The following is a 12963-nucleotide window of genomic DNA, read 5'->3' on the forward strand; positions in this document are numbered from 1 at the left end:
GGACCACTATACCTGGCAATGGCCAATACTTAATGGGAAAATATTCCAAGGGACCTGACCTCCCTTGGCTTTCTTGCTTGTGGTTAGTGCTATTGCACTTGAATCATGCCTCCAGCTTTTTACTGGAGATAAAAAAAAGTCTAATGAACTTTTCTGCTCAGGCTGGCTTCAAACTGTGACCCTCCAGGAGGCAGCTTCCTGAATAGCCAGGATTGTAGACATGAACCACCAGCACCAGGCTGTAGACCTGCTAATTTAGTCTATTGCAAAATTTACTGTCAATTTTAGCTCCTTGAAAATTTGTTTCTGTTATTAGCAATACATATCATTGGCCGAGCAAAATGGTAGAGACTGTGTTAAGGAAATAATATTAACATGGGGCTGGTAATATGGCCTAGTGGCAAGAGTGCTTGCCTCCTACACATGAAGCTCTCGGTTCGATTCCCCAGCACCACATATATGGAAAATGGCCAGAAGGGGCACTGTGGCTCAGGTGGCAGAGTGCTAGCCTTGAGAGGGAAGAAGCCAGGGACAGTGCTCAGGCCCTGAGTCCAAGGCCCAGGACTGGCCAAAAAAAGAGAAAGAATATTAACATTAATCCTATCATGTATTGAGCCTCACAGGGCAAACATTACTTTATAAAGTATCAGCTCATTGGAGACTCAACAATCACCTACTATACTAACTAGCTGCTATTACACACGGGGCAAACAAAGAGGTTAAATATATCACAGAGGCTAAATAACTTGTCCAAGGACATATAACCAATAAATGGCAAGAATAACATTAAAATAGCAATGTGAAAGATGGGGCTATGGCTCATGACTTAACATGAAACTAGTTAAAACAGTTTCAGTGTCTTATTCTGTACAAAAAGAAAGTTTTATACCTCATGTTTCAATGTTTATGACAATGATGGCACTGTAATACCTATTGAGCTTGCTACACACCAGGCATATAATAAGCACTTATGTATTCTAACCTAATCTTCACTACATCTACTACTTCACTAATAAATTAATGAGTATCTACAAGGTCAAACAGTACCTAGGTATTGCTGCTGTTACAAAGCCCAAAATGTCATACTTAATTGGTAATGCATAATATTAGCTGGGTACAGTGACTCATAATTCTACCACTAGCTACTCTACTCAAAAGGCAAGCCTAGCAAAAATTCACAAGATCCCTTCAAAACTAATAGTTAAGTACAGTACAGTGGCCTATACTTATCATCCTAATAAGTCTAAATTTCTTTTTTGGTAGTACTGAAGTAGTAGTTCACGACCTGATACAGCACTTGAGTCATGCCTCCAGTTTGTTACTGGAGATAAAAAGTCTCATGAACTTTTCTGCTCAAGCTGGCTTCAAACTGTGACCCACTCCAGGATGTAGCTTTCTAAGTAGCCAGGATTACAGGCATGAAATTTTGCTGGGCTGAGATGAAGAGAATCATGATTTCAGGCCAGGCTGGGCAAAAAGAGTTCACAGATTCCATTTCAACATATATATAGTACTAGAATTTGAACTCTTGCACTTGTGTGACAAGTACTTTACTGCTACTGCTGGGCTTTGTGCATCAAGCCCTTTTGTGCATTAGTTATTCTGAGATAGAGCCTTGCGTTTTTAGTGGGTGGTTGGCCAGGGCTTGTACCTGTTCCTATTTTAGGATTCCTGACATAGCTAAGAAGCCAGGCCTGTACCACTGTGCCTGCCCATAGCCTGCAAAGATGAAGACAGAGTCTGTCTTTCCTTTCCCTCCCAAGCCCCTGCTTGCAATGCATGTAGGGACTCAATTCTCTCCTATACTTTTACTTCTAAATCTTCTTCAACTCCTCAAGCAGTATTGCCTCTGCACTGTGGAAGCAATCTCAGTATCAATGGCGAGTCCTCCTTGCCCTCATTGCCTGACTTCTCCTGTCAGGTGTGACGGCACTTGACTACAATCCCAACATTTGGAAGGTAGAGGCAGGAGGATTGTGTGTTTAGGGCAAGCCTGCAGTACAGAGCAAAATCCTGTCCCCCAGCAAAATTAAAATAAAACAACAACAAAAATGAAGCTTCTTTATAAAATAAACTAAGAGCTAGGTTTCATTTTGGGGGGGGGTGGGGTTGGGAGAAGGAGGTGGTCTAATTGTGTAGCTCAGGCTAGCTTTGAGTCTGCTATGTGGCCCAGGATGACCTCAAATGTACAACCCTCCAGCCTCATAGTCTTATAAAAAAGTTTCTAGTACAGTGTTTTTCATATTCAAATTAGTAACTTGATCATACATGCCTCTGTTTTTGCCAAAAGACAACAGAAACATTATGGTGGCACTTATGTAAGCCTACATAATGAATGACTTTCCTACACTTATAGCAAGTTCTGGCCAAGCATCACTTCATGTTTGTTTATATAACAGCAACCTTATTCAAATGAAAATGACAGAAGAGTTTTTAATATACTAAGTGTAGTCTGCCTTCTCAATCTCATGTTCTCAAAAAAAAGTCTCAGGGACTTTTTGGGGGGGGGGGGCTGGGTTCAAACCTCAAACCTCAAATCCAAGCCTCTTGAGTAGCTAAGATTAAGTGCCCAGCTCTATTTTTCCTTTTATGCTTTGGTATCATTAGTATTTCATAGAAAGGCAGAATAAAGGATTTGAGTTCTGGCCTTTTTAGTATCTACTGTGTTATTACTCTCATTTTTCTTAGCTATCTTCAATAGTAATAGAAAAATATACATATTATGTGGACTGGGAATGTTGCTTAGTGGTAGAGTGCTTGCCTAGCATGCATGAAGTCCTGGGTTCGATTCCTTAGTACCACATAGAAAAGGCTAGAAGTGGCACTGTGGCTCAAGTGGTAGAGTGCTAGTCTTGAGCAAAGGAAATTAAGGGACAGTGCCCAAACCCTGAGTTTAAATCCCAGGACTGGCAATAAAAAAAAAGAAAGGAAGAAAAATACATATTATGGCTCTTTCAATTCCCTCTTTTGTGTGTGTGTGGGGGGGGTAGGGAGCAGTACTGAGGATTAATCTCAGAACCTTGCACTTGTTAGGAAGGTGTTATAACACTTGAGCCATGCCTCACTCCTTTATTTATTCATTATTTTCATGTAGGTTCTCTTTATGCCCAGGGTCAGCCTGGGACATGATCCTCCTACTTCAGCATTCCCCTCTCTCTCTGGGAATGGCAGGTAGTAGCACTGCATGCATTCACTGCACTTGCTCCATAGCTGGGAAAACAGGTGAGGACTACCACATCCCATCCCTGGTTAAGATGGAGGCTCAGGGGCTGGGGATATAGCCTAGTGGCAAGAGTGCCTGCCTCGGACACACGAGGCTCTAGGTTCGATTCCCCAGCACCACATATACAGAAAACGGCCAGAAGCGGCGCTGTGGCTCAAGTGGCAGAGTGCTAGCCTTGAGCGGGAAGAAGCCAGGGACAGTGCTCAGGCCCTGAGTCCAAGGCCCAGGACTGGCCAAAAAAAAAAAAAAAAAGATGGAGGCTCAGAAGCTTTTATGCCTGGGCTTGCCTGGTATCAGGATCCTAGATCTACCCCACAAGCTGCTGGGACCACCGAGCCACTAGACCTGGCTCATTTTTTTTCTTTTCTGGCTCTTTTTTCTTTTAGGCTTCCAAGTTTTGTACATAGGCAATGATTTTTTTTAATTTTACTGAATAAAACTAATGTCCAACTTTACAGTCATTCTATTTATCTTCCAGACCTGTTTTGCATTCTAAATTCAACAACTCTTCCAACCTACTCCCATTATAATCCAATTCCTACTTGAAAAAACAGAAAAAAAGGAAATAACTTTTGTTGGGCTTTTCATTTCAACCCTCAAAGTCCCGATTAAGATAATGCAAATATGAATTTGGCAGTGGAAAATTATGACAAAATCAAGATACCCAAAACTAGTTATAAAATCAGCACCCGTTTAGAACCATAGGTTAACACAACTTTTTTAAAGGATTAATTGTTCTCCTCTTGATAATAGTTCTCCTCTTAAAAAATGTAACCATACAATTTATAATTCAATGTTGTGATATAGAAGTCTATGTAAGCTGTACTTCATAAATAAATTGCCACATGATCAAAGATGATTACATGCTAAATGTTGGGTAATATTTCATCTGTACAATGAACAAAACCTAACAAGGAGGTCTGATACATAGTGCTTATTTTGTATGACTTTGAACATAACATAAGGGAAGAAAGTATTACCTAGTTCTAACAAAACTGTGTCGAAAAAGTAAAAAAAGAACAAGGAGTCTTTAGGCCACAGTAAGACCCCTATGTATTACAGAACATAAATGATTTAAGAATTCAATTAAAGAAGAAAAGTAGTAAAACAAGAGCACAGAAGATGTGCTTTAAAAAAACAAAACTGGTTTATAAAGGGGAAGGGATGAGAATAGTGAGAAAGGCACTAGCAGACTCCTTACCCATTGTTGCTGGTGCTGGAGCTTCCTGATGGTATTCTCAGCGTGCTCCAGCTTAGCACTGGCCTCATCACTCTGCTGTTTGATGGTGGCCAACTCCCGTTTTATGAGGTAGTTTTCCTCAGCCTCCTGGGCTCTTGTCACTTGTCCCTTAGGACATAATTTTTATGTGTGTGTAAAGCAATTTAGAATAGATTCAAGAAAGACTGCCTTTTGTGAGGTTTAGTTATTTATTTTGCCATGTTAAAAAAATCACCTGAGAAAACAGAACAGCCTAGGTAATGATAAGCTAGCAATGTGTTATTGCTCCAGCAAATTTGGGAAAACGAAATGAAAAGTTCATTTCTTAAGAATAATTCTTTTCTCAATTAAAAATTCAGTGCATGCAGTATTATTGAGTTGTACATGCAGGACTAAAAGTTTTAATATAATGGTTAATGTTCACAGAATCCACTGTCATTTTGAAATAATTACTTTAAAAAATAAGGTTAGCTTTAAAACGTGCAAAAAGTGCCTATTTGAATGAACCAAAGTAACCGTCATCCAAAATTAAGCTTATCCCCATATACCACCCAAAAATTAATTATAGCAAAATGCATGTAAAACTGCATGCATTAAAAATACAAACTTCTAGGTTCAGAACTGTCCTTAGAAGTAAAGTTAGAGAAAATGCTTTTAAAAAAAAAAACCCAAAACAAAAAAAATTATACCTGTATCAATCTATCTGCCAAGGAAGCACTTTCCTACAAAGGGAAAAATTCAGATAGTAATATAAGAGAAAGGAAAATAAAAGTGATAAAATTAGGAATAAGAAGAAACAAACATACCCAAATTCCACCTACTTTTCACTGCTTTAAAACGGACATTTTAACTTTAAAATGATTTTCCAATGAATGTATATGTATTAAGCCTTAAAAAAAATCTAAACAAAGGGGCTGGGAATATGACCTAGTGGCAAGAGTGATTGCCTCGTATACATGAAGCCCTGGGTTCAATTCCTCAGCACCACATATATAGAAAAAGGCCAGAAGTGGCGGTGTGGCTCAAGTGGCAGAGTGCTAGAATTGAGCAAAAAGAAGCCAGGGACAGTGCTCAGGCCCTAAGTCCAAGCCCCAGGACTAGCAAAAAAAAAAAAAAAAGTAAACACTGTCTCATGAAAGCATTACTTTACATTGTTTTTTTTTATATCTAATCACATCATCAAACCATTTACGTGAAAAGCAGAAGGAATTCAAGTAAACAATTTCACTTACAAAGTGTGACAGCCATTTGTACAACGGCAACATCCAAAGGAACAGAACAAGAAAAATGACTGGTAAAATAAATAAACTACAGTAACAACTGAGGAAGTAAACTTTTTGGTTATAGAATTCAATTGATACTGAAGTACTTATAGAATTCTCAGTGCTACATGACACACCTAGGCTACCTAAGCCAGTAAAAATATGGCACCTGAAAATTCTAGAAGCAAAATCCCAACGTTTTCTATCATTTCTTTATTATTCTGAAGGTTCAATGAAGAATGCTTTCTCTATAAAAATGTCTCACTTCCAAGATTTAAAAAACCTACCTAAGGGGCTGGGGATATAGCCTAGTGGCAAGAGTGCCTGCCTCGGATACACGAGGCCCTAGGTTCGATTCCCCAGCACCACATATACAGAAAAACGGCCAGAAGCGGCGCTGTGGCTCAAGTGGCAGAGTGCTAGCCTTGAGCGGGAAGAAGCCAGGGACAGTGCTCAGGCCCTGAGTCCAAGGCCCAGGAATGACCAAAAAAAAAAAAAAACCTACCTAAGAAGTTGTATATTTTACTATGAACACAGAGGAGAATTTAAGTTAAACTAACTTAAAAACAATTAAACTCAATACTCACATGGAGTCACCAAAAAGTAGAAATACTCTCAAAGTAACTCTATTACAATGAGAGACATACACAGAAACTGTATTTGACTTAATCTAATGTATCTACAATTATTATACATCAACAGGCATATAATAAATGTCCTGCTTTTGTAGAATACAAAACAATAAAGTGAATATGAATCATTGTTTTTAAAACAAAAAAACAAATGAACACTGCAAGACAACCCCTTTTTCAGGTATTTCATTCCTAGCTATTGATCTATAAATTTTCAGGGAAGATTTTAAAGACATTTGGCAGTACCAAAAGGGGTAAATTTAAACCCACCTAATCTCTCTCACACTTTAGAACCAAAAGTTTGTGAATTGAAATTTTCTTTTCATTAAACTATGCTTTCATTAACTCAATTCATTCTTAAAGCATCAGAAATACAATTACCAAAGACATTGTATCAAAATCACAATATGAAAAGTCCATATTTGCCAGTTATATAAACCAGAGAAAAAAGGTAGTAAGTAAATATCAAAATGTCTTGAAAATCAAGTTTATAAGTAACTCCCTAGTGTGAAAAGCATTTGAGAGTGAATTTGTATAAGGGATTACCTTAATTCCTTAATAAAAGAACCACTGCTACAGTTAAAATATAGTTAAAACATTAAAATGTGGTTAACATATAAAAATGTAGTTACAACATTAAAATGTATTTGAAACATTTGAAACTCATCTTTCAAATGTGGCACACGAATGGAGTCTCACTACATATTTTAGAAGTTATATGTAAATAAAGAAATGACATCAATTCTGTTACTCAATAACATCAATTAAAACTTCAATATAAAAGTTTTGGACTATTACCAACTTTTATTATTAACTAGTTATTTGGTTAAGTATAGTTAGCTAAGCAATCTACTACAACTTAGGAGACATACGTTCTTCATTTCTGGAGAATTTTAAACACATACACACACAAAAAATAACAAACATTCAACAGAAACTTGTGGTACTCATATACTTACTTTTTCTAATGTTTCAATGCGCTGCTTCAATAGTCTATTTTCAGTGCGTAATCTCTGCAAAAAAAAATTTAAAAATTTTGCTTGCAAACATTCTAGAGAGGAAAAGATTCCTAAATCACATCCTTCGACAAACACAAAGACTCAAAGGAATATGTCAAACTGCTAAAAGCTAAAAGAAATCCATAACAAAAAGGAAATGCTTTATAGTTCTAGTTGTACCTAAGTTTTAACTATAGTCTATATAATATATAAATAAATAACCCATCTTTTTTTATACTTACCATGGCTTACAGTAAAATGTTTTTATAAATGTTTGGGGCTAGGTACTTCTGGCTCACACCTGTAATCCTAACTACTCAGGAGTTGAGATCTGAGGATCACAGTTCAAAGCCAACCCGGGCAGGAAAGTCTGTTGAGACTCTTATCTCTGATTAACTACTAGAAAACTGAAAGGGTAGCTGTGGCTCAAAGTGGTGGACCACTAGCCTTGAGCAAAAAGAGCTTGGAGACAGTGAGTTGAAGCCCTTACAAACAACAAAACAAAGCAAAAAAAAAAAAATTAGGAGGAGTGAGCTTTTTTTATTGGCTTATATCAGTGATACAGGGGGAATTCCATTGTTACACCTCAAAAATTTACACTGTATTCCAATCACCCTATCTATCACACTCCCATACCCTTCCATCTTAAGAAATAGCATCCCAAACACATTTTCCTTTTTAAGTATTTCAACAGCCCATTAGATAAGAAAAATTCTAATTTGTGTATCTCCTACATAGCCTATTTGCATATGAATATTCAAATACTAGTTGAACAGATAAGTTTCAAATATGCAATTTCATAGAACTAAATGTTAGTTTCAATTTAATACTTTGTAGGCAAAATCCTCATGTTTTGAAAATATAGAAGAAGTTATCCTTAACTGTTTCCTTAAGAAAATTAGACGGGCTGGGGATATGGCCTAGTGGCAAGAGCGCTTGCCTCGTATACTTGAAGCCCTGGGTTCGATTCCCCAGCACCACATATACAGAAAATGGCCAGAAGTGGCGCTGTGACTCAAGTGGCAGAGTGCTAGCCTTGAGCAAAAAGAAGCCAGGGACAGTGCTCAGGCCCTGAGTCCAAGGCCCAGGACTGGCAAAAAAAAAAAAAAAAGATCCATTTTAGGGGCTGGGGATATGGCCTAGTGGCAAGAGAGCTTGCCTCGTATACATGAGGCCCTGGGTTCGATTCCCCAGCAACACATATACAGAAAACGGCCAGAAGTGGTGCTGTGGCTCAAGTGGCAGAGTGCTAGCCTTGAGCAAAAGGAAGCCAGGGACAGTGCTCAGGCCCTGAGTCCAAGGCCCAGGACTGGCCAAAAAAAAAGAAAATTAGAAGCTTCAAAACTGGCAGTTTTTTTATAGCTTAAAAGGTAAAACCAAGCCAAGTGCAAGTGGTTCACACTTATAATCTTACTTAAGAAACTTGAGATATGAGAATCCTGGATTGATGTCAGCCCAGGACAGGAAAGTTTGTGAGACTCTTATCTCCAATTAACCACCAAAAGGCTGGAAGTGGTGCTGTGTCCCAAATGGCAAAATACTAGTCTTGGGAACACAAGTCTAGGGACAGCACCTAGCCCCTGAGTTCAAGTACCAGGACAGGCACACACACAAAAAAAATTCCTTGACTTAGAGGAGGTACAAATAAGAATTTAGGGGCTGGGAATGTGGCTTAGTGGTATAGTGCTCCCTGGGTTCAATCCCTCAGTACCACATAAACAGAAAAAGCTGGAAGTGGTGCTGTGGCTCAAGTGGTGGAGCCTTAACCTTAAGCATAGAGAGGTTCAGGGATAGAGTCCAGGCTCAGTTCAAGCCTCAGAACCAGCAAAAAAAAAAGGGGGGGGGAGGGGCACAAAGAATTTAGGGTATTTGTCCTTCAAAATGAAAATCTACCTGATTTCCTGAAGAAAAGCAAATCAAAAGTATAACCCTTACTTAGATAAGAAAAAATATCCCTGGGCTGGGAATGTAGCTTAGCAGTAAGAGTGCTTGTCTGGGTTCAATTCCTCAGTACCACATAAACAGAAAAAGACAGAAGTGGTGCTGTAGCTCAAGTGGTAGAGTGCTAGCCTTGAGGAAAAGAAGCTCAGGAACAGTTTCCAGGCCCTGAGTTCAAGCCCCAGGACTGACAAAAAAAATAAAGTTTTTACCAGGGGCTGGGAATGTGGCCTAGTGGTAGAGTGCTTGCCTTGCATGCAGGGAGCCCTGGGTTCAATTGCTCAGAACCATATACACAGAAAAAAAAAAAAAAGGCTGAAAGTGGCACTGTGGCTCAAGTGGTAGAATGCTAGACGTGAGCAAAAAGAAGCCAGGGACAGTGCTCACACCCTAAGTTCAAGCTCCAGGACCGGCAAAAAAACAAGTCCTTACCACTACAAGGCAGTCATAATCCTACTGAAATATTTGCTCTATTTAGTCTACAGCATATTTTGCTGTTAGTCTTAGCATCGGATAGATTACCTTTTCTGCCACTTTAACAATTATGCTTAAGTGAAATGCAATTATCTCCCCTTGGAGCTATTTTATCTGGAGGAGACATCAAGACTTAGCAAAGGAAGAATCTTTTTTCACAGTAAAATTAAAGTCATTTCAGTCACACATCCCTGCTTTTGGAAATACTCCTGATCATCAGTAAATGTACACTTTGTTGCTAAATTTACTACAGATGGCAACAACCGTGACAACAACATGACCTAATATCTATTGCAAATAACTTATCAGTTTATATTCTAGTCCATACAAAATTTCTAAACTGCTTACTTTAATTTCAACTTGCTCTTCCATCTCTTTAGTTTTTATTGTAGTGTATTCTTTTTCAAGCCTAAGAAGAAAAAAAAGAGTTAAGGATACATTTTCATGCACTTACAAAATTATAAAATTTTAATGCATATAACAATAAAATACAATTTTGTTAGTTTCCATAGGAGTATAATGAGATATCTGATACGAGAAAAATAATTTCAAGCTGGGCACTACTGGCTCAGGCCTGTGATCTTAGTTACTTGGGAGGCTGAGATCAGGAATATCATGGTCTGCAGCCAGTCTAAGCAGAATTATTTGACAAACTCCCTTCATAAGCAATATCTGGGTATGGTGGTACACATCTGTCGTCCTAGCTACATGAGAGGCTAAGATCAGAAGGATGGCAGCTTCAGGATGGCCTATGAAGAATAAGTTGGAAAGATGGGAAAGTCCACCTCCATGGAAGAAGCTGAGTGTGGTGGAGTGTGCTTGCCACCTCAGCTATGATGAGAAGCAAAAAAGTAGGAGACACACATCTAGGCAGGAAAGGAGACTTATCTCAAAAATAACCAGTGCAGGCTGGGAATGTGGCTTAGTGGTAGAGTACTTGCCTAGCACGCATGAAGCCCTGGGTTCCTCTGTACCACATAAACAGTAAAAGACAGAAGTGGCTCTGTGGCTCAAGTGGTACAGTGCTAGCCTTGAGCAAAAACAAGAAGCTCAGGGACAGTGCCCAGGCCCTGAGTTCAAGCCCCTGGATTGGCAAAAAATAAATAAAAAATAAAAAAAAATAAAAATAAAACAAAACAAAACAAAAAACAACATAAAATAGGGGACTGGAGGGTGGCTCAGAGATAGAACACCTGCCTAACAACTAGGGCCATGAGTTCAAATCCCAGTACTCCCATCCTCTGCTGCCAAAATCAGTTTTTAAAATGACAAAAGAAAATTCACACAAAAGTAAAGTTCAGAAGGTAGAACACATACAACACCAAACATAGAACTGAATTCATAGGCTATATTAATACCTAAACTCATGGGAAAAAAATGCTACCCTTCCCAAGATGGTACCTGAACTAACTGACCAAAGTTAAAATCACAGCAATAAGGGGCTGGGAATATGGCCTAGTGGCAAGCCCTGGGTTCAATTCCCCAGCACCACATATACAGAAAACGGCCAGAAGTGGCGCTGTGGCTCAAGTGGCAGAGTGCTAACCTTGAGCAAAGAGAAGCCAGGGACAGTGCTCAGGCTCTGAGCCCAAGCCCTAGGATTAGCCCCCCCCAAAAAAAAAATCACAGCAATAAAAATAATTATAAACCACACATTTCTGTGGACTCTTTCCCAGAATTAAAGGATCAAGGCAGGTAACTATTAGCAACATTAGCAGAACATTATCAGAACACCTTCCTGATACCCCAGAAGACTGTGTAGACCAGTTTCCAGACATATGAGTTAGGAATCTCTTACATTACTATTAACCTATTATATTACCATTCACTAGGCTGTGACTGAAACACACTATTTGCCTGTTTTGCCATCTTCCAACACAAAGGAAATTTGAACCTTTGTCAGATATAAGTACAAGTATTTATTATATGTTCCCAGAGTGGTATTTCATGGAAATACTTATATTTTTAATTCTGACAAAGATTACTACTCCAAATGTACATAACTTCTAACTAATAAGAACCACTGCTGGGAGCCAGTGGCTCATGTCTATAATCCTAGCTACTCAGGAGGCTTAGATCTGAGGATTGTGGTCTGAAGTCAACGTGGGTAGAAAAGCCCTCATGAGATTATCTACAATTAACCTATGTGAGCACAAAGAAGCTCAGGAACAGCACTCATGCCCTGAGTTCAAGCCCCACAATCGACCAAAAAACTAAAGGACCACCAGAAATGGAAGGAGGAAAAGAAAAACATTAAAAATGAGCCTAATAAACATATGAAAAATACCTACTCTTATTAACAACCAGGGAAATGCAAATTAAGTCCAAAATAGACATTTTACACTTAACAGATTGAGAAAATAAACAATAATAATCAAGTATTTATAATGCATTAGGGCAACAGAATTCTTTTTTTTTTCTTCTTTTTGGTCAACCTGGGACTTGAACTCAGGGTCTTGAGCTTCTTTAGCTCAAGGCTAGCACTCTACCACTTCACTCACAGCACCACTTCCAACTTTTTCTGTTTATATGGTATTAGAAAATCAAACCCAGGACTTCATACATATTCCCAACCCTGGACAACAGAATTCTTAGAATCCCTGTCACTAATGCCTTGACAATTGGAGGGAGTGCAGCACTGGTACTAGGGTTTGAACTCAGGGCTTCTCACCTGCTATGCAGGTGCTGTACCACTTGAACCATGCCTCCTTATATACTCATTGTTTTAGAGATAAGGTATTACTTTTTATGGATCACAATCATTCTGTTTATGCCTCCCACCATATCTTGTATAAAAGGTACATGGCACAATGTCCAGTTTTTTCTGTTGATAAAGTGTCTCATGAACTTTTATTCACCAGGGCTGGTGGGGAATCACAGTCTTCCTGATTTCAGCTGCTGGAGGAGCTGCTTTGACAGGTGCATGCCCACACCTGGCTGCTGGTTGACAAATCTCAAGAACATTTTTGGGTTTTGTGCCAGTTCTGGGACTTGAATTGAGGGCCTGGGTGTTGTCCCGGCACTTTTTCCTCAAGGCTAGCATTCTACCACTTGAGCCACAGCTCCATTTCCAGGTTTTTGGTGATTAATTGGAGACAGGGGTCTCACAGACTTTACTGCCTAGGCTAGCTTCAAACCATGGTACTCAAATCTCACCCTCCTGAGTAGCTAGGATTACAAGATATGAGCCACTGGCGCCTGACTTCAGAACTTTTTG

General features: G+C 39.0%; 1 protein-coding gene across 4 annotated transcripts in view; it reads right to left on the reverse strand.

The window, feature by feature from the left end:
* Evi5 (ecotropic viral integration site 5) overlaps positions 1-12963 on the reverse strand; it is a 165482-nt gene that overhangs the window by 85085 nt on the left and 67434 nt on the right. For 2 of the 4 annotated variants that reach the window (XM_048351972.1, XM_048351973.1), the window contains exons 10-13: positions 10095-10155; positions 7296-7349; positions 5132-5164; positions 4425-4571 (exon numbers count right to left, since the gene is read on the reverse strand). In XM_048351972.1, the coding sequence (XP_048207929.1) occupies positions 4425-4571; positions 5132-5164; positions 7296-7349; positions 10095-10155 (295 nt within the window). The remainder of the gene's footprint in view (positions 1-4424; positions 4572-5131; positions 5165-7295; positions 7350-10094; positions 10156-12963) is intronic. The other 2 variants (XM_048351974.1, XM_048351975.1) reach the window with 2 other exon arrangements.

The sequence above is a fragment of the Perognathus longimembris genome, chromosome 7, assembly GCF_023159225.1.
Source record: "Perognathus longimembris pacificus isolate PPM17 chromosome 7, ASM2315922v1, whole genome shotgun sequence".
Classification (NCBI taxonomy): Eukaryota; Metazoa; Chordata; class Mammalia; order Rodentia; family Heteromyidae; genus Perognathus; species Perognathus longimembris.